Source organism: Anticarsia gemmatalis, chromosome 4 (genome assembly GCF_050436995.1).
Source record: "Anticarsia gemmatalis isolate Benzon Research Colony breed Stoneville strain chromosome 4, ilAntGemm2 primary, whole genome shotgun sequence".
NCBI lineage: Eukaryota > Metazoa > Arthropoda > Insecta > Lepidoptera > Erebidae > Anticarsia > Anticarsia gemmatalis.
This window is the reverse complement of record NC_134748.1, coordinates 9507184-9530721: the sequence shown is the minus strand read 5'-3', so window position 1 is coordinate 9530721 and position 23538 is coordinate 9507184. Positions and strand designations below refer to the sequence as shown.

Below are 23538 nucleotides of genomic sequence, written 5' to 3'. Positions count from 1 at the left end.
TAGAAATGATTTAAAATAATGTCTTTTATTTCATTATTTTCTTTATTTACTTAGTAATTATTGCCTAAAGTTTTGTAAGATTCTTTAATACTGTGTCCCACAGTTTTGTTTAGGTAACAGATATGAATCACAAGCGTAACCCTATGTCTTATTTAGGCAAGTAAATGTCAGAAAAGGCACAAATTTGTTCAGTAGATGATAGAAGTTAAGTCTATGAAGTATTTGTAACAATAATGGACCAAATAATGCTTAGATTTTAAATTTGTATCACAATGCTTAGGTCTTAAACTAAGTTTTATGATGACTGAATGGACAGGGTTGTGACCAAAATGTTTTTGTTAAAGCATTTTGTGCATAACTGATTTGTGCTACAAAATATGGACAAAACACGAACTTAGGTAATATACAATTTAACTTATTAGCTATTAAGATCATAACCGCATATGACTAGATGAGACAAACAATAGGTATGTTTCACTTAATTAATTGTCAATAAAAAATGGCCGTTTCCATTTGATGTTAACGTATTTATTATTGTCTAATTATTTCAGTGGTTTATGAACTAAATCAATCGATGTCATTAGTAGTAATTGGTCGATTGTTTTTCACCTTAATTTTATTTAATTGACTTTACAGTATAACTGAACTTATTTATCAGAGTTCTTGCTTACTAATAGCCTAAACTTAATTATCATATTGCACAATTTTAAAACATGTCTATTTATTTTTTATAAAACAATTATTGCAACATTTCAAAATATGTGTTACCAACATGATCAACTGTGATGCTTAAAAGATGTTCCAAACATTATTGAATAGTAATAAATTGTATTAAATCGTGTGGCAAACAGATATGTCGCAAATTTGTCGTTCCTGAATTACGCAAATACTGGAGTCAACAAACTTAAGTATTTCTTAATAGACAAGGTACTTACTTGTAGAAAAGGACCTAAGGGCTTTAGGGTCCTACTGCAGAACTAAGTAAGTAGGTATTTGTTGATAAAAACGTCTATAAACTATCTAAGTAATGACATAAGTAAAAAATATTTAACACGTGTTTGTCGACTCGAGCGTTTACGTAATAGTTAGGTAATTCGGTAAATATTTACTTTGTTGGTACTTTTTACAGTAACAAGTTGAATGAAAAATTATCATCTGATGACGAGCTACAGAGAAACTATCATAATAAGTTAATAAAACTAAATGAGCACTACAGTTTCTATGATATTGGTATTACCTCTGACCTTACTTCAATAATAGGTATATTTACTTGCTAGTCTTACTTACAAGTTTATATTACATGTATGTAAACTTAACGGTAGGCATTTTACTAAATGCCATTTATTGTTTACGAGTTCGGGATTATAAATAATATTTAGTAGAAAACATCTCCCTAAAAATAAATAACAAGGGTCACAAGATATGGCTATTTTTTAACAAAAACCATATAAAGATCCTAGAAATTAGTTTGTATAAAATAAGTAGGTACAACTATTCAGACAATGACGCAAAATGTAAGCGATAAGAACACTCCATTATCAAAAATTTGGAAATAACTTCTGTAGTAGCACATTACAAGTATCAGGCTCGACTTAAGGCCTGTTTAACATCTTAATTGACGAAAACGGATGCGTGTGCTAAATTTTAAAACAATAATCGACAATCATTCGTTAAAAAAACAAGGCAAAAGGCACCTGAGTCAGAAAAAGGCATTTTCTTAGAATAGTTTTGTACTATTGAGCTCAATGTGGTCCCCATGCTGCCCGCTTACTTAAAGATATTATTGTTTTCATATAGATACGCTACATTTTAATCTTAAATCTTCCGAAATGATTTTTATCTGAGCGTTTCTAAAATACCTAATAATCCTCTTCGAATTTACTAGCGTCATTACTCATTATTTATAAATTGAAACCGATTTCAATACAAGGCACATTTACAGCTCTAACTATCGGTAAATAACACTATTAACAATACGTATTCTTTGAACGAAAACATAATTTTATAAATATTATTTTACAACAAACGCGCACCATATAAAAATATCATGTTCACAACGTCGCGCTTGAAATGTCCAACTCGTTCTTCCATTAGTATTTAACTTATAGATACAGGGGTCACACGGTAATATTTATAATTCGACTAGTAATTCGTCTAATATGTACAATAATGTCACAACGTCTGCATAGGCACTGTAATCACAAACTCGGTGATGTGGTCGTGCTAAGAAGTTCACTACGTAACGTCAATGTCACTCGCGCATCGCCTTGTGCGCTTCACTGAGGTATGTGGTCCAGTAGATAATATTAAACAGTAAGAAGCACACGGGAAATATCATGAGCGCGAATTTGTCGAGCGCCCCGTGTTGGGCGCCACAGAACATGACGCCTCGGTCCACCATCGAACCGAGCCTCGTCACGAAACTGCCTCCACCGTTCGCCGACGGCATCGACTCCAGTATCGGTGAATCCTAAAATTAACAATCGTCACAATATTTTTGGCACGTTATATAAAATGGCAGATACACTCATTTAGCTAAATGTTTGTATGAACATGTCTACACAGACTATTACGTTAAGGTTAGCCATTTCAAAATACTCTTCTTTTGTTACGATTTAGTGGGGTTAAGCAGTGCGACTAAAGTTTTATTAATTTAACAACAATCAAATATTACGTACATTCCTGCTAGCTTGGTTTGCCAAGTAAATTACTCATTACTGCTGTGACTCTGAACCTACTCTACAAATCAAACCACCACCAATCGATAACCACCATTGCTTATACTTAATTAACTTTGCAGTTGTTTGTTTCACTGGCATGCACTAAGCTTGCTTGCCGATTTGCTCGATGTCAGATTTGTCAGGTAAATACTTTCTAAACTATCGGTACTTGTGTATCAAAGATTACTGCAGATAGCGCTAGCCACACTGTGCAGTGGTTTTGCTTTAAATTCATTTTTTACCTTGCTGACAGATCTTGTTTCACATCCGACCTTATTTTGTCTCCAATTCCTTCCCGAGAGAGACTAGAAATTGGTGGCCTAAGTTTAAAAATTATGCACCTAAATAATACGTGGTATATTATAATATTTTACATGCAGTGTAATACTACACTGAGGTACTGGAAGGTACGGTAAGTATTCTATGTTAAGAGGCAGGTTACGTGTACACAGTGCTATTTACCCTCTGTATGGTTTGGTGATCCATCTGTTGTTTAAAGCCGTCGTCTTCGACGCTCAGGGTGGGTGAGAACACGCCGCCCTGCGGGGTGCCAGTTACTGGTGTACTCAGCCTCTGCGAAGGCAAGTGCTGGCCCGTTAGTGACAACGCGTTTCAGTGAAGTGTTGTATTTAAACGTGGTTCGTCTCGTGGTGGAATGATTTTTTCTCACAAGCTTCTAGTTAATACTTGCCTGTGAGTGATTGATATGTAGTGGGGGCGGTGCTAGTTGTGCGGCGGAGGCCGCTCGCCGCAGATCTGCGCGCCGTCGGCTCCAACTTTTGTCATACCGGATGCCGAACAGTACCACGAAGTACTCCATGAGTGCAAGGAACACGAATAACGTGCATGAGATCAGCCACACCTCGATACATTTCAGCTCAAGCGCATCCGGCGAATTTGTGCTAAAACAGTAAGATTACAAGGTTAATTAGGACTGTTTATTACAGACTGTCTAAAGTTGTAAAGATAGCAACCAAATATATTTACAAGTAAGCTCCTATGATTCCTGCTCAAACTTTGTTACAAATCGAAAGAAGTACCTACCTGACTGTATCGAACATGGTGACTAGTGAGAGAAGAGTAGTGACAAGCAGCACCATCCTGCCTGGCACGATCTCTGGGATGACGCAGAAGCTGCCCCACGAGATGATGACGAACAGTGAGGAAGGCAGGTAGCTCTCCAGCAAGTAGCTCCTCAACTCTCTGGACAGTGTGATCTGAAGCCGCGCTGCGGAGTGTTCACCTAACGAAATGTTACAACGCTAAGTATTAAGCACCCGGTTCCAACTGCAAACAGCATTTAGTAGTGCCTGTGAGTACCCACCTAACATCTATTTATTTTCTACTTACACTATGTAAACAAATACGTGTTATCTAAATACTCACCTACTGACTTATTTTAGAACCACTCATGCTTCTTTTTTACAGCATTGAGTTGGTTTTGTTATCGACAACATTGAGATAGTTAGGTACAATAAGTATGCCATCAAAAACATTCTGTAAAAACTTCAAGTCTCGCCGTAAAAAGTTGTGAGATCGATATAATACCAAGTCGATTAATCTATTTAGTCTCTACTTAAAGGACCTTCTGTCTTAAGTTATTACGTATGTTATTATCATGCCAATTTAAAAAAAAATACCTTTAAAACAAATAGACCGACCTGGCCATCGCATGATTTCATTATTAGTATGTATCACACTACACAGCACGACGAGAAGTTACCTGAAATGTTAATGGCGAATTTGTGTTTTCTTGCGATGACCAAGTCGATCTTTTTGTTTTAAAGGTATTTTTTTTTAATTGGCATGATAATAACATACGTAATAACTTAAGACAGAAGGTCCTTTAAGTAGAGACTAAATAGAAATCGGCTTGGTATTATATCGATCTCACAACTTTTTACGGCGAGACTTGAAGTTTTTACAGAATGTTTTTGATGGCATCTCACTTCTTTTTGTAGAACGAACATAAGTCCAATTTGTATGGACAGACGTTATTTTTTCATAATTCAACATATTTTCCTATGGGAATGTTGTTCAGTTTCATGGGCTTAACACCCTTGCCCACCCTATACCCCCTCCCGTTATGCCTCATATAGTATGTACCTATTTACACCTATTTATTTTATTTTCTACAGTAATAATAATTCATTAACTGCAAATGTAACCTTGTAATCTTATACATTTATATGGGATTACAAAGTTATTGTTGCAGTTGGTGTATTTAGAAAACTGGACCGAAATTAGAAAATATTAGATTTTTCCCATGATTAAAACACTAAACCCTATTTGTATTCTAAATTTTAAGCTTCTAAGTCTGCTAGAAGTACCTTAGACTTTTGATGATCGGTGAGTCAGTGAGTCAGTGAATCAGTGAATCAGTGAGTGACAAAATTCAAAATTTTAACAAGTTGTCATTCTTAAACTACTGGTTCAAATTGACTGAAATTTTAAATATACCGTATTTATACAATGACTGATTAGTTGCTGAAAATCCAGGCTTCTTGTTTTATCCACAACGAAATTATAGAGGTGTCAAAAATAGCCCGAATTGCTTCGAGAAAAGGATGTTACGGCCGTGCCGCTTTTTTTTTGCTCGACTTGCGGGGGCACTTCCGTGCCCCCAGATTACAAAGGCTGCGCTTGCACTGCAAGGCTACGCTGTCGATTATATTGTTACCTTTTTAGTAACGAATTGTAATATTTTGAGTAGTTTGAAGATACATCCAACAACACATCAAAACACAAATCGTGCTTCACAGACGTTCACAAAAGGAAGTAGATGCGAGGCACGGATGTGAATTCCGACATCAAATCTACGGAATGTAGAGACAGTTTTTAACTGTTTTCAAGGTACAATAATGATCCCTTGTGACCATCCGCGCCAAGCAGTGCGGGCGGCATGCCAGCGTATAGCAACAGCGCATTAGCGTTAGTAGGTACATTGTTAGTTACGAGGCGCAAACACAAGCGCAAAGCAATGAATATACATTTACCTTCACCAAAATTGCGAATATGATTACTTTTGTCCGTGACGAAGGTGACCACATATTTGGGTAGTCGGAACTGGCTCCGCTGCGGGCTGCTGGCGCGGCCGATGCCCAGCCACGGCGCCACGTCCCGCCACTCGAACCGCACATCTTGTGTTGTGTATTTATCTACAAAAAGCCATTAAACAACGTCAGTCTAATCATCGTAAACTTGTTACACTGCAATCGTAAACGAACTCTGAAGCAAGTGGGAAAGATCTATAAAAACATTTAGGTATCAAAGTCAAACGGCTGGCGCGTAGACAAAACAACTAATTTCTTCAGGCATTAAAAAATGTAATAATTTTCCTCGTGTGAAATGTTTTCGTACTTTTATTCAAAGCTGGGTTAATTACGTTGGACTAGCTACCATATTTATGTGTATTAACTTATTATTAAAACATGGAGTAGGTACCAACATATATAAATAGAAAGGAGAACAAGTTTCAGCGCTTTGTTATTTATGTTAGGCAAAAGATATAAAACGAATACTTACAACTACTGAAATCCATGTTGCAGTTCTGAACGTCCAACGGGTACAGAACAAAGTTCATTTCGCACTTTATCGTTATAGTTGCACTGTAAATAAGAAACACATCATTAGGTATAATGTTAAACTAATTAACTGAAACATTTCTATTCAAGTAAATAATCAAGAAAACATCGTTTGTGAGCGGGTATAAAACATTTCCCGCCTTTTACTCATACACATAAAAATAAATGTAGGTAGGTAGAGGTACATTATCACGACTCAATTTACGATCTATTGTAGACCGTCTGTCACCTATATAAATAGATTATTACTATGAAACTACGTTACACATTTGATAGATGTTTGGACGTTTATATTCTTTTGTATTGAGAGCTAAAGCTCATGTGACTAAGAATTCCTGCTAAACTAAAATATTTTGTAGACTAATGTATATCTACCACATTTTGATGTGTTTTTTTTAATAGAAATAGACAAAATACAGGATGATTATTTACAGATTTAAAACAAATATCATATAGACTAAATGTAGGCCATGTCTACACAATACTAGATATTCCGTTAACATCTATTTAGATATTGAGAAAAGTTTGTGTGTAAAATTAAGACTGCACATAACAAAAATATAAAAAATTGAAATGGACGAACCCAATACTGACTGAGACGGTGCGGTTGGCGTAGAGCCTCAATGACGTCATCTCTTGAAGCACGGAGAGTATCCTCATGGTCTGGAGCTGCCAGATGTACAGGTCCGGCGTCCAGATGAGCTGGCGGAACTCCCACGGCAGGTCGATGAACGGCATGTTGGGCGGCGCGTGCAGTCGACTATCTGACCATGACACTTGCAGGAATACGTCTAACGTTATCTCCTGAAGCAAACAAATACATTGCAGTTTATAAACCAGTTTGAAAAACCTTCTAACTGAATGGTTCGCGATCTATGACTATGCACTAAGATGACCAACTATAGGCTTATTTGAGCAGTGTCAGCAATGGATCTCGACAGTCTCTGAGTCCAGAGATCTGAAATAATGAAGAGTTATGATCTGTTGTCAGCATTGACATGATGTTTTCCTGACCTGTAAAATAAGCTTCTTCCTGCCTGATTGTAGTCGAGCGATCTGTGGTCACAAAATTGTGTTTTGGTATTTGTGCCTAAAAAGCTATAACATTTCTATTAGAGATAAGCGGCAAACTTTCATTGTTTAGATACTGCAAGCGACATCGCTTCGAGCTTCATTGAAGAGATGTCGCTTACCTACACGGGCAACTAGCTTCATGTAATCTAGCAGACATTGTTGTACATGTTATAATGGATAGATTTCTATACTTATTTGTTGAGGCACGACTTATTTCATTAAAAATCGTACAAAATACATTTTGTTGTGTCTCTATTCTAGCGTTTTACACAAGTGTAGTGATATCTTAAAAATACGAACCTCTTTATTCTCATCGACTCCAGAAACCCGGTTGACATTCACCCCTATGTATACCGTCGTGTTTTTATCTGAAAACATTAAAATATTAATATACTTATCGTTCCTTGTAATAATGACAAATTGTAGCGAAATAATAGCGCCTAATCAATGACTTTATGGCAGCCGACGGAGATATCACGGCCAAAGCCGCGGTATTAGCTCATCTATGTAGGCCACCAAACTAAGCGCTCGCTTATACTTGAAATCGTTATTAAATTAAGCTTCGAATTAATTCTGATTAAGTATTCTGTGTAGTCCCGAGAACTAACACTAATTCGTATCATTTCAAACCTTTGTTGGTAAACGTAGAGCTTAAACTGACAAGGGCAGAAAGGCCTTTGTGTATATATTAAATGGGGACGTTTCCTTGGCATAAAGATTCAGTTTTTATAAAGTCACATGAGTCTAGAAGTGTACGTACGAACAAAAATAGTTACATACACCGTAGCACCGTACAATAAAATATAGTTTGTCAATTTTATTGCTTACATTGTCTCGACAAGTACTTCTTGTGAGCAAGCCTTGAACTTGGGTACGTCTGTCTCGATGCTATTGCTCTCGCAAGTTTTAGACACATCATCATAGTTAAACACAAGCTATACGTTTATGGGAACCTAATACATAGCCTAGAACACACATAAGAACATGTTACACCGATCATTTCAATCTTGAATGGAAAATTGGAATTTACGTTGATTTTTCCCGTCGTTCACAATTTCTATTGAAATATTATAGAGTCAGTAGTTCTTCTGTTTATAGAAACTTACAGTGAATAGATATTGCAAGTAGTTGCTATAGGTGTAGTAGACATGTACTATAGGTACGCGAACGTCCGTGAATGTTCGTGATGCAAAACCATTAGGATTACTGGATTTCAGTTTTACTACTTTTGTTTTAGACATAGAATGTCTCGTCGCTTATAAAATATGATAATTATTTTTATATAGTAAATTGTTCGTCAAAATTAGTTATTCATATTCAAAGATTCTTATAGAAGGCAATCTGATTAGTTTTAGGAAGTATGTTTAGGGAAGATGCAAGTAGCAGAAGTAATAGATTTTTTCTTCTCACTATTGGTTAAATATATTATGCTAATTGCTATTTCTACTTATATCATAAATGCGAAAGTTTGTGAGGTGTGATTGAGTGATTTTGTTAGTCTTTCACGAAAAAACTACTAGGAGGAATTTGATTTTTCCCACATAAATAGCTCATAACCTGGATTAACATACAAAATTTTACTCCGGGAAATTCTTTCACGCAGACGAGATGTAGTAGTCAGAAACAATTAGTTAATAGATTTTAGATTAGAGACTCGAATTAGGCAAGTTTAAACCTACCAGAAAGGGTGGATAGAGACGGAAGAATGTTTCTGACGAATGTAAACGACTCCACTAGGCTCTATCGTCATTGTTGTACCAAATTGAAAACGTAGGTAATGAAGTAGGTATTATCATGTTCATTGTATTGTCTATCTCATGGTGCGAACTGAATGGATGTTCTAAGTTTAGATCGTAGGTAGATTTGGTGGCGTAATCCTAGCTGTGGTATAGATTCAAGATATACCGACGTCCTACTTCTCTTATACCACATTATCCATGATTTGTTGTTTGGGTTTCACCTAAATATTTACGCAATTTGCATGTTTGTAAACTTTACATTGTGTATGATGTGCTGTTGCTATATATTTAATCAAAATTTGTCTCATCAAATTCATAACTTCCAAGTAGGTAGGTACTAGTAGAGAAGTATGAAAAGTAAATACGGGAATATTTTGATTTATTCAACTAAGTTTATGTTTTATTAGATTGTTGCACTCAGATGAAGAGTCGAGTTCGTCAAAACAGAATGGAATCAGACCGCCAACAGGCTACAGAAGAAAGCTATGGGGGAGGCCTTTGTCCAGCAGTGAAACGATACAGGCTTTTAATAATAAAAATGGCTTAAATTGAAATATTTTGATGACTCCTGATCACACTTATCGAAATAAACAGCGATCTTCGCTTGCAAATATAAGACGGCAGTAGTTATTTACAGTACTAACAAAACTGAATGAAGTAGTTTTCAATAAACATCAGTTATTATTCTCTAGTATAGTAGTTGGGACATAAGTTGCTGAGTAAGACGGTGGCCGATAATTAGTGGGGAGCGTTCTATTACGTACGGCGATCGCTTCACTAATGATTGGTTTTGGCTCGTTGGCTGGTTGGCTGGTTCGCTGGTTAGCTGGTTCTGCTGAATAATGTCCGGTGCTAAGTGGATAGCAGGAACGACCTCATATCTACGAGTACTCGTGACTTTATAAAAAAATATGACCTACAAACATTCTAAATTAAGTGAGCCTAAAAATAGATGCTGAATTTTAATTTTCTTATAACGTAATGTTGTTTTTTTATTTAATACTAGCAGACTGGCTCGACTTTGTCCAGTTATAGTGCGATTTTATCCCATTTATTCTATTCCTGCGGGTTTCCCATACAAACCTGTTCCCGACAGTTACGAACATTTAAAAAAACAATATGCAATTTAGTTTAGTTGTAAAAAGGTTCATTCATACGGTTATTTTTGATATTTTAAATATATTTATATGGATTTAAGGGATCTTCTCTAATAAATTACGTAGAGTCTTTCTACAATAATTTTACTTAAACATTCTTAGCTTAATTTACATTTTCAGTCTTCACAGACGTCTTATTTGTTTACTGATAGCGAACTCTTCCGACGGCAAGAACACAAAAATACACGCTTCGAGAACACCTTCGTTAATGCCATTGAGATAATAATAATAGTTCAATGGTAATTGTATGTATATTATTGCGTTCTAGTTTAATATTTATTTAGAAACTTCATATACTGAGTATAAAGGCGGACTTAATGCCCAAGGTATTCTCTACCAGTCATCCTACGGGCGATACAGAGATAAAAATAAGTATGCGTATTGTAGAAGTAAAAAATAAATGAAATAAGTAAATTATGTACTAACCCTCTTATTCATAAACACACTATAAACCTACTTTAGTTAAAAAACTACTATAATATGTTTTCACTTTTTCATTTCGCTAAGGAGTGAAAGAAACAAAACTCTTTACAAGCCTTTCATAACTTCATATATTTTTATGAATAAGAGGGTAGTATTTTATAAAATAAATAATGTAAACTCACCGGGTGGAATGTTTCTATTGTAGCTTTTTGGAATATCGTATACATGTTGGTCCATGTACAGGATCTGGCTGAAAAAAACGATCACATAAATTAGACACCTAAATAGAACAGTTATTAAGATAATACAAGATATATGGGCAAGACTGCAATACGGAAAACACGTACGGGCAATTACAATATAGTAAACAAAACAAAATTAAAAAAAAAAACATACAGTCGAATTGAGAACCTCCTCCTTTTTTGAAGTCGGTTAAGAAAGGGAAATAACAAGTTCGATCTCGAAATTTCAGTTATCTGAACTAATATATGTTACCTCTTTTTAGAACCCTGCAATGAATCTTTCCACTATAAGCAGATGCATTGGGGCATAGTGTTACTAACAACAATTAGTATGACTCCATATTAATATCAATTCAAACATAAATACTCAGTTTAAAAATATGTGTATAATAAGTGCTTCTGAAAATGATAAGATTTGTGTAATTGTAATACTAAATGTATTTTTTCTAAGAAACTTAGACAGGCACCTGTTATCTACATATACAAATAGTTTACGTTTGTACGTATGCTGTAACAAAGTTAAGATTATAAAGTGCATTATCAAAGATAAGTCAAATAGAGGCTAATCATTTAATACTTCCTTATAATAGGTCGGGGAAAACGTCTTTTCGTATTATAGTATGTATGAACTTGTAATAAAATCTATTTGGCTTCAAGAATCACAAATGAGTACACGGTTCATTAGGTTTCTTTCAGTGAGCTCGTGAGGTACCCAAATATCGAGCTTTTTTGTGTAGAAAAAAGATTATATTACAAGTTCATACATACTATAATGCGAAAAGACTTTTTTCCCGACCTAATATTATAATTACATTACACTAGTAACGTGTAATATATCTGTCTTCTCGTAATTCCAATAATGGATTTAATCTCAACTAATTGTTCCCACACCTTTGACGCGTACAGTTTACTTTACCTGAGCCATGTATCTAGTTGCTTTGTTAAATGAATGTCTATTACTACATTGAATTATAACTTACAATCAGATGAACAATTAAAACTAAAGTAAGATTTGAATTTGCTTTTGGTACAAGATATTTTCACGGTAAAAAATAAACAATCCATCTATAACAAATATTGAAAGGAATTTATTTATGCTGTGAACATGCCTAATGAAAAAATAACATTAGCGGATGTATAGACAGACTATGTTTTTCTCAACACTGGCGGCGCAGGCTGACACTCCCTGTGCCCACGGCAAGTGTAACCTGCGCCGAAACGTCAGGCATTATAAGGCAAAATACGAGTTCACGTTAATTCTCATATTCTGTTATATGTTAAACACGCAATGCGAAAGTTTAAAAATTATTTGCTTTTATCAAGTCGGATTGATAAAAAGAAATGCACTTTGTAACGCTTGTATTCATTGTGAATATTCCCAATAAAGATGAATGTCTCAACTCAGTTTTATAATTACAGGTAGTGTTGTATTCAATGACAGATTGATAATAATTGTGGCAGTCACGAGACGAGAGTTAATTTCGATGAAAAAAAGCGTCACAATACGCTACGTAGACTCACACGTGGGCCGTGTATCCAGGCACATGTATTAATAAACAGTGTAATAGGATTGTTTGTCAACGTACTAATATAATAGATTTACGACTATACAAATTGTAGCAGCGATAGGAATGTGTTAAATACTTGTATTTTAATAAGTAGAGTAATGCTTCGATATTAATTAACATTTCGGATTTGTACAGATACGTTTTTGTCATTTCTGTTCTTTGTTTGGTTCAAACAGATTGTTATAATCTTAGTTTGAATGCCATTAAGAAAATAAGGTCAGTTATTTTACAGAGATTTTGCAACACGGTAACGGTGACTGAGATGTACCTAATTCACAACAAACTGCCGAAGCGGAGCTATAATTTAAACTCTAAGCAATGCTCTAAGTTAATAAGGAAGGGAGAGTTTATGAAAAACACACTGTTGTGTAACTCAGGTAGAGAATATAATCTTAATTTATATGATTACATAATATACGTGTTGCGTGGACCGGTAATACAATTATGGACGAAGGTAAACAATTGCGATGCAATGACTGGATTATTGGCATTTATAGGTGTTAAGCTGTACCTGTTTGTTGCCAATAAAGTTATTGAATGGCAAGTGTTTGGGATTTAACATTATCATAAAATTATTACATCGGTGGTGAACACCCGCCAACGATAATCGCAATCTATCTGTATTCGTATATCCAGTTTTTCAACCGTCAATACTTTTAATGCTTATGACTAACAATTTAAATAGATTCAGCAAGAATTTAGAAACTTTGTCGTTGTTCTCAGATATAGATTTATTTTCGGATATACTTATATAAAAATCGAATAACTACACATTCTTTTGGGTATCAAGCAATGTGGTTACCATAAGTAACAAAATTCACCATAAGTCCGAACGGAATTTCGGAGCAAGGGACAGTCATATAAAAATACTTTCTTCATAAAGTGTCTATAAAACATAACATAGTGTTACATATAATAACGCATTGTAATAGCATTTTTGTCTAAAAACAAATATTTGTTGTCGCAGATGGTGTTTAGTGCCACGGGGCGTAGAGTTCGCAATATTTGACCTAATAAGGGCCGTATACGCGAGGCTACTACTTACCATAATAATATATGTGCGTAAGTATATGTACATATATATGTATCTACAGAAATGTTTTGTATATATTTCGTATGTAAAACTTGTTTATAAACAACTAGTAGTTCATTGAATTATATTATGTGTTCAATGTTCATTGACAAATTATATGATCATGTAATTAATTAACGTTAGCTAGGGTAACTCATTGATAGAATACTTATATTTCACGACTGTTTGTTTGGTGGTTTGGCCCTGTATGTTATAGTTTCTACAACGTAATACAATGTATGGCTTCTGCCAAGTGATAAACAGAAATATTGGAAAGAAACGTACGACTCATTTGGTGTTATAATGTTATTAGCTAGTCTCGAGCAGTGAAAATAGAATTTATTTTTCTCAGAATAAAAAAACCGACCAAGTGCGAGTCAAACTGAGAGCTCCACGTAAAATAAGTATTTATTTATTTTGTATTTTTTTACTATTTGCTGTTACAGCGGTAGAAAAAATACATTATCTGTGAAATAAAGCTACGAGTATCAAGATTTATGAGATAAAGCGTGGTGACAAACGGACTGACAGACATACGAAAATCTGAGTCCAAAGAGGGTACGGAATCCTAATAAACGGTTTTCACTTTCCTTTTCATAAACACGAAAAAAATCGCAAACATCTGACATATTATAAAAGTTATAAATAAACTGCAAGTTTTGTTCTAAGCATGCGATTTTTATAAGTCTCCGTAATTACTTACAAGCTAGTTGGTGGGCTGGGGGCTAATGTGCAAGGTTAATTTGCAACCGGCGCAGTTTCATTACGGTTTTTTTCAAGGAAAGTCATTAAAAACTGCATTATGTGCAGCTCGAATACTAATAACCGTAATATAAGAACAATTAATACGGTTTAAATTATGTCATTTTATGAAATGGTAACTGTAAAAAATATGCCATCAAAAACATTTTGTAAAAAACCTCAAGTCTCGCCGTAAAAAGTTGTGAGATCTATATAATACCAAGTCGATTAATCTATTTAGTCTCTACTTAAAGGACCTTCTGTCTTAAGTTATTACGTATGTTATTATCATGCCAATTTTTAAAAAAATACCTCTAAAACAAATAGACCGACCTGGCCATCGCATGATTTGATTATTAGTATGTATCACACTACACAGCACGACGAGAAGTTAATTCTCCTGAAATGTTAATGGCGAATTTATATTTTCTTGCGATGACCAAGTCGATCTATTTGTTTTAAAGGTATTTTTTAAAAAATTGGCATGATAATAACATACGTAATAACTTAAGACAGAAGGTCCTTTAAGTAGAGACTAAATAGATTAATCGACTTGGTATTATATAGATCTCACAACTTTTTACGGCGAGACTTGAGGTTTTTTACAGAATGTTTTTGATGGCATCTCACTTCTTTTTGTAGAGCGAACATAAGTCCAATTTGTATGGAAAGACGTTTTTTTTTTCATAATTCAACATATTTTCCTATGGGAATGTTGTTCAGTTTCATGGGCTAAACACCCTTACCCACCCTATACCCCTTCCCGTTATGCCTCATATAGTAGGTACCTATTTACACCTATTTATTTTTATTTTATTTTCTACAGTAATAATAATTCATTAACTGCAAATGTAACCTTGTAATCTTATACATTTATATGGGATTACAAAGTTATTGTTGCAGTTGGTGTATTTAGAAAACTGGACCGAAATTAGAAAATATTAAATTTTTCCCATGATTAAGACACTAAACCCTATTTGTATTCTAAATTTTAAGCTTCTAAGTCTGCTAGAAGTACCTTAGACTTTTGATGATCGGTGAGTCAGTGAGTCAGTGAATCAGTGAGTGACAAAATTCAAAATTTCAACAAGTTGTCATTCTTAAACTACTGGTTCAAATTGACTGAAATTTTAAATATACCGTGTTTATACAATGACTGATTAGTTGCTGAAAATCCAGGCTTCTTGTTTTATCCACAACGAAATTATGGGGGGGTCAAAAATAGCCCGAATTGCTTCGAGAAAAGGATGTTACGGCCGTGCCGCTTTTTTTTTGCTCGACTTGCGGGGGCACTTCCGTGCCCCCAGATATATAGAAGTTTTTAACTTTCGCGACTTTCTCTAACTAATAAGTAACTAAGTACGATAAAAATAAAATTCTACTTCCTGGATGGAATAAGATCTACATATCGCACCCCCGGTGCAATACTGTCACTTATGCAAAAATGTAGTTTTTCAGGAGAAGCATTTAAAACATTGATGAACCTCACACAGCAATGACTTTATTAGATATCTACAGATAAATGAATAGCTCATATTATAATGTCAATTTTTCACTTTACTTTTGCATAAATAATGATAGAGGTGATTTAAAACCATTACTACATATGTAAGTACATAAGTAACTCATCTTTTACAAAAGTGACAGTGTTGCACCAGGGGTGCGATATGTAATGATAGTATTAGAGAGACTGATAATTGATAAATCGATATATTATTATTATAGTACTTATTCTTCTTGAATTTCAATATTTTATAGGTGTAACTAAGCCAATTGCATCGTTTTGAAGCAAATCTCTTTTTCACTTCTGTAATTCAATTTTACTTAACGAAAGGTCAACGTACAATAGTTTAAACACAACATAGGTCCTGACAATTCACAATGTTATCCATAAAAAAACATTTTTCATGACCTTTTCTCTTGTTATAATTCTTTGAGGAATAATAAATTTAATTATTTTATTACTACTGCATACAAACCACGGGCAACAAATTCTATTTTGATATAGTTTTATGTAGGCCACTGTTGCAACTTTCATGCATAATACTTTGCAGAAATTAAAATTGGTAAATATGGCGAACAGGCACGCGAATCTTTATTGCAAACTTTTGTTTTTGAATGACTTTATTTTGCAACTCCGCATTATGTATGGCTCTATTAAAATTATTTTAGAACTAGGTAAATACTTTGTAAGTAGATATTTAGCTTTGTTTGTGTAGTAGTAGTGGCTAATAATGTTTCGATTTTAATAAAACGAATGTAATTATAATAAATGGGACAGGTGAGGTTAAAAAAGAAGTATAATACAAAATGAAGTAGAGAAATAAATAAATATAGGTATATAAACTTAACACCGCCATGTTTAATTAGACGCAAGTTGACAAAATTACAACTCTTTTAAACTCTTTCATGACTTGAATTTGAAGCAAGGCGGGATTTTATGAAAGTATATATGTGAATTTCATTGTTCCGTACCTACTCAACGTGAAAACTTAGCATATTTTTCTACAGAGCGTAGTAGTACTTTGTGTTAACACACAACTAAACTATAAGTGTCTCATTCTCGTGAAAATCCATATCTCTATGAAAATTAAAAATGTGTCACTCAAGGTACCCGACCATGACTAATACGACTACTACTTCTATGTTTTTCCTAGCTAAGATGGCAATCTATATTAGTTAAAGTTTGGTAGTAAATATATTGCTTTTATTCGCTCCATCTTCGTACCAATATTATTTCTATAGAGTACGACATTGTAAGTTTTCTGCACGCAAATACTTCACTACGTTAAATTACAATATTCTGAAAGCTAATTTATATTAACATTATATTTTTTATTGATAACATAAACTCGTTTTCACTATTTAAATAAAATGATACCACAGACCTATTTATCTTTATAGAAACGTTAGTAGCTGATTCAATTAATTTAAAAATTTTAAGACAAGCTTGACCTCTGCTTAAAATAATGTGAGGATAGCGGCAGTTAAAGAAAAATAAATAATGAGAGAGCATAAATTTTCTTAATTTAAATCGTATAGTTCCATTCACTCAAGGCAGATTTATGTTATGTCAAACTCATAATATTGTGTGATATTTATATTTCTAATAGGTCAAGATGAAATTTAATAAGGCACACCCACGCATTAAAAAAATATTTTTCCTTTGTAACTCTATGTTTATTTTTAATGACTATAACTTGATTAATAACTTGATTCAAAGCCTAACCTCATTATGATTGAAAACACGGCCGAATTGTGATAATAACGGGTATAATTTAACTATTTACTACTGAATTTGAGCTGACAATAAATATTTATTATTTTTACAACAATTATTATCCATCTATTATATGGGACTAACATTAATAATTACGAAACGTGGGTGTATGAACCCTCGGGTATAGAGTATTTAAATAAATGTCAAAATATGATCATAATTAGTTTTGTTGCATTTTACGAATAACTAAGACTTGTTTACGATGAGTACAATGAAAGTGTCAGTGCAGTTAACATCCATTATTTTCTTTAAAATAGGAAACAGGTTTTGTGGCATTCAAATAACACAATCCGGTTTTTGTGTTCTACTGTTTCTTTGTTTCACACGTTTCAAACAATTTAGATTAATTTCATTTTATGCATTTACAGAAGTGCATAAGTAATTCGTATTCTCTAGCTTGCCCGACTGTGCAACGCAAAGGAGGGTAATGTGTTTACGAGTCTTTGATTTGGTTATTGGCAGTTTAATTGCTGTAGTTAAAAAAATAAACTTCTGTGTCTTTACTCATTAACGTGTATAGAGGGTTATTACGTGTGATGGGTTCGAATCCCACTAGTTCAGAGCCTGGACGTAAATTTATCTATATTAATATGTGTTTAGAAGTAAGTATTTATATATGTATATCATAACAGTTGGAATCAGATGACCGCGTGTGAGTTGTCCAATCATATTTATTATATACAAATTTTTGTTAGTAGAGATCGTCATGTTTAAACATTGTATATAGTAATGCCAATTCAAAATAATAATAAATTATAACTAAATATGTATTCAAATAAACGTACAAGTTTTTATGGCAGATATTCACGATGATAATGTTATTTTATGATCATGGCAGAAAGTTAACGCAATTTTTGGTAAGGCATTGAGCACGCAATTTAACTATGTAATGTTTTATTTGAAAATGTTCTAGAAACACAAACATAGAGAATCATTGGCCAAGTGTAAAATATTGCAGGGGAATTAATGTCTATTCAATTTAATGCACTATTAAAAAGTTTTGTAAGCAGGAAAAAATATCTACTTTCTTAAAATTTTCCGTGATACATAAATACTTTTTCCATAGAAGTAAGCAAGGTCCAATAAACGATACTTGGTACGATCCTTACGAACTTTCTTGCCTCTTTCACATCCATACATATTGTCCGTGATAGTAATAAAACCACTAAGCAAGCAAAAATGTATTTCAGTTGAATGTTAAGCAGTTATATTTTTCGACGTGTTATTTTCCACACAAAACAAATTAGCGAGACTGAAATATCCTGAAAATAATCCTGCATGTGCAACACACGAACTTGTAAATGTCAAGCTACTTTGTGAGCCGGCTTGGTGCTAAAACATTTAATATGTCTTTAAGATATTTCGATCGGAAATGTGAGGATTTTATTGAATCTGGTTAACGTCTTGTGCCTTTGATAATTTGGTGTTGTAAGTATCAGTTGGACAAAGGCGACGGCCGCGACTCTGGCGAGGAGCCAGCGCGTCTGCCGACATACGCCCCATGTATTACATTGGCGTATCATGTGGAAAAATATCAACATTTGTTGCTCAATGTCACTATAGGGTTGAAGGACTTGGCTGCATTCATGAATTTATATCAAATCATTCTAAAGAACGTTTCTATGCCATCAGCCTAGCTTTTCTGACAACTATGTTGGAGTTAGCTTTCAGTCTCACCGGATGCAGCTGAGTACCAGTATTTTTCATGGAGCTACTGCCTATCGGACCTCCACAACTCAGTTACTTAGTTTAAAACACGACACCCTTCAGTCAGATTATTAAACCCTTCTATGTATTGCTTAATAAACCTAGATCTCTGATGCTGCTGCTGATATAATATGCTACCACAATGTGCGGATGATGGGAAGGTTGCCATAGTAATTGAACTGCGCGAACTTTGTTTACAGTCAAAGATTAGAAGCTGTCTCTCAGCGATTGTCATAATTATCCTAACGATCCAATGTTTACAGAATCACTGTCGATGGATAGCAAATGAATTACTGGTAGAATAGTAAAATTATATTCAAACACTTTTTGTTCCCTTTTGTTGGAAGACTCTGCTTATTATGCTGTTAGTTAAGATTATTTTAACAGAAAGCTGTAAGATATTGCTTCTGAAATTTTAAATAAATTCGTTTTAACGAAAACGGAATCCTAAAATGTTGATTATGCACTGATGTTAATGATGACTTTTTTAATTTATTGCAGACTTATTTGTCTGAATAACACATATCTTTTGAGCAATATATTCTTTCTTATGCGCAAAGAATGGATATTCAAAATTAAGGACTTTGGGGATGGTATATTTCAAATATGAAAATCAGATCGTATATTTGGAGAAATGATTTGAATTCAACATTTATATCTATAATTCTATAAATAATTCAAATGATCAAATGTCTCGGGGTTTCTGACGCCACAGTTTATTAACCTTCTTCCTATATCACTGAATTCACGGCAAATAGTACTAAAAATATTTCATTGCTAGTTTATCTCATAAATAATCTCTGTAATAAATTATCTTATATTAAGAAAATTGATGCGGTCAGGTTTAAATATATTTGTTTTGGCGGATCACTCCGGAAGTGCCATCGGAAACTTTGATGAGGCGCGTGCGACGCGTGCGCATGCGAAGGACGGTTCAACTAGATAGTTATTAGAATATTTTACAATAAAACTTCCTACCTATATCACAATTATATACTAATGATTTGTCTTAGAAAGTAGCCAGTCGTATTAGAGTACTAAGTTAATATCGCTTCCGCAAAATATATGCCTCCTAATAAATGTAATTTTAAGTGTTTCTCGTACAGCAATAAATTGCATATCATTACACCATGTCACGTCCGGTAGTGTTTTATGATCGTAGGGTGATGAAAAAAACTTAAGTGTTTTATACACAGGAAACTATGATACAAATAAAACGTTTCTGTAATGACAGAAATAAACAGCTTTGTACGTAATCAAAGAGTTTGTTGAATGGTTGAATTAAATGGTCCGGTTCATGTTCATAGTTTTGTTTGATGGAACTGTTTACACAGCGTAAACGGTTCGCCAATTGTTTAATGCGCGATTTGGAGCATTTAATATAGTTAAATGTAATATGATGTATGGGCGAGTGCGTCACGGCACATTACTGTGATTGTGTGCACCGAATGTGTCTGTCGCGACAGACGCAATGCTAGCCGCTGCAAACAGAGGTATTCAGAGCAAGGGTTTATTTCTGTTGTCACAGTTACCACAACCGAGCACTTGGGTTATATTTGGGTTATTAGTGACGCAAATAGCTGTGATAAACGGGTTTAATTTTGGCGCCCCGCTCTCGAAAAGCTATTGTTGTCAATAGGTCATTAGTGTCTTCTTCGACAAGGCTGGCTATCTAGAATACCTTTGATGTGTATGACGCTGTTTGCTCCCAGAGAAATGTAATGAATCTCTCTAATGTATCAAAGTCGAGGTTTCTTCCGAGATTTATGAGGTGTTATCAAAACTTTATTAATCCTCGTTAGTTATTTAGTTAAGAGATAAAGTAAACGTTTACAATGTAAAATGTTCAAATATTTGGGTGTCTTCTGTTCTTTTATAAATTGTGATTATCTTTCGGTTGACAGATGAACGTGTGGGTGAAACGCTTTTTGGCACGTTCCTTGTTTCGAATAATTAGTAACATGCTTTTAGTGTTTTACAATTACTTTGTTTTTAACTGCTATAAAGAAAGGCTGCTCTAAAAATATTTAATCAGCGCGCCGGCGTACTTTTAATAATGTGTTGATAAACAAATATTTTGATGTCATTAGTGGCTGGTATCTCTCTTAACGATGTTATGATAAAAGGTTAAGCAGTTAAATTGTAACGGAATGTGGTTAAAGATGATTTTGAACTGATAATGAAAACGTATTAAAAGTAGTTTAATTACGACGGAATTCTGCGAATTCTTAATAAACACATATTTTCCTTAAATTAACGTTTTTTTACTTGCTTGGCAGTATAAAGTCTAGGATTAAGGTAAAATCTCAGCTTTATCTAGGTCTTCAGACTGATTTAAATGTAGTCCATTTATAACGAGAACGCTACACAATACGTTGCATTATTAAATACTATAACATTTAGTCTACTTCTTGAAAATCGACTTTGTTGACGTCAACAATTGTGATTGAACCTAAACAGTTCAAGAGCAGGCGAGACATGGAACCGAAACGAACGTTATTAATATCTTGTGCTTGAAAGAAAAGCTTGTTTGACACTCGCTAATAAGTCGGGATATAAATCTTAAGTAGTGGTCCACCTGTGCGTGTGTATCAGCGGCCGGTGTAGTGTTTACCTACGGACAGCTAGCCTTGCCAAAACGCGACCGTGGCGGCCGGGTGACACCGACGCAAACGCATGTATGTCTCGCACGGCTGCCAGATTCTATGCGAATTTATTTATATTGATATGAATAGTCTTGTTTTATGCGAGGGGGTCGCTGTGACCGTCTACTATTTCGCGACGTGTTAATGATGCCGCCAAGGATGAAGGCGCGATAATGAACCATCTATTTATTTTGCAATAAAATGTTTTTTGTTTTCTTTTTTTGCAATTTAATGTAAAAGTTTTTAACACTTACGTAGTTGGTGATATTTTTCAGTGATGAATGCTGGTGTTATTATTAATTATTGTCTTCTTAATTCTATTGTGATTCAGATTATCAATCAGGAATGCACAAAAGTATGAAACGTATCAAAACTATTTTCCATTTTTGTACTTAATTCACTTCAGAAAATATATAAGTTATTATAATAATGAATGTTTAACATTGTACACATAATTAATGAACTAATTATTATACATTAATTACAAAGTTTCTGAGAATGTAAACGCAGTCACAATGGGCAGACGTCATGTTTGCTTGCCCATTAAAATTATTTTTGTAGCTCATTTCTAGGTCCCAGTGGAATTCTCGATGGATTGATATAATGTTTTGTTTTTAGTGCGTGTGTGGTTGTGAGACTGGGTTGCTTATACGCTTTCGATATAAACGAACCTCGCGCATTCAAGCAAATCCTTGTCGGGCGCGAAGGTGGCCCCGCCAGCGAGCGCCACGACCGCCAGCAGCGGCGGCAGCAGTGTCCACATGTCGCTACGGTCGGAGCGGGGGATGCCGGTCGTCACCTCGCGCGCATACTCTCACTTCACTCACTCGCCGCCTACACATCATCAGAATGAACGCGGGCACATCACTACACTGGCGGCTCGTCCTCGTGCACCAGCTGTCGAGCGGGCTCCGTGCGTGGCTCGAGGTCCGAGGATCAGCGAGCGCGGCGCGATACTGCGCGACTGCGACGGGCGGCCGTTATCGCGGCGGCGGCGGGCGGGCGCGGTCACGGGCGCAACCTTCGCTTCCGCGCGCGATCTCACCCTGTGACGCGACAGACGCTCGACGCGAGAAAAACTATCGCTACGCAACCGGCTACGCGGCGGACGCGGACGCTCGGCGTGTGCGACGATAATGTAGCCATCATTAACTCGCTAATTCATATTTTGCCGCGGAGCTGACACGCCGGCCGTCACGCGGCTCTTGACCCACGTGCCTGATTTGTAGTAATTAATTTTGTACATGACAGTTACACGGGTAATTGCAGCTGAGTACTTAGGGATGTCGGTGTTCAGAGCCCTGGGTGGGTTGTGCGGCGTGTCGAGCTCGCGTGACAGAGCCTGCCGTGCCCAATCGTTAGACAACATTTGACTTTCGCGAATCTACTCCGAGTGACTGTAACAAAAGCGAATAAACTGCTAACAAGATATTAATTTCCAAGGGCATATAACCGCAGCGCTACGGTGGTTATATTTTTCGTAATACTCAACAATTAGAATTCTGATAGTACGTTACTATTTTTTGAGCTATGAATACAGATGTATGTACATGAAAGCTGCAACTTTATGTAATATTTACGTAGGC

General features: G+C 35.0%; 1 protein-coding gene across 4 annotated transcripts; it reads right to left on the bottom strand.

The window, feature by feature from the left end:
- Positions 1-6: 6 nt before the first annotated feature.
- On the bottom strand, positions 7-23036 carry LOC142972476 (glycine receptor subunit alpha-2-like). 4 transcript variants are annotated; one of them, XM_076113646.1, is made up of 10 exons: positions 22624-23030; positions 10880-10947; positions 7679-7746; positions 6888-7108; positions 6246-6328; positions 5744-5878; positions 3765-3963; positions 3412-3622; positions 3183-3293; positions 7-2470 (listed from the first exon to the last, which is right to left on the bottom strand). In XM_076113646.1, the coding sequence occupies exons 1-10, from the start codon at positions 22713-22715 to the stop codon at positions 2252-2254; spliced, it is 1407 nt and encodes a 468-aa protein (XP_075969761.1). In that variant the 5' UTR covers positions 22716-23030; the 3' UTR covers positions 7-2251. The 4 variants fall into 4 exon arrangements, with proteins under 4 accessions (XP_075969761.1, XP_075969762.1, XP_075969760.1 ...); XM_076113647.1 differs by having other exon boundaries at positions 5717-5878; positions 10880-10943; positions 22624-23028; XM_076113645.1 differs by having other exon boundaries at positions 5717-5878; positions 22624-23027.
- Positions 23037-23538: the final 502 nt, after the last annotated feature.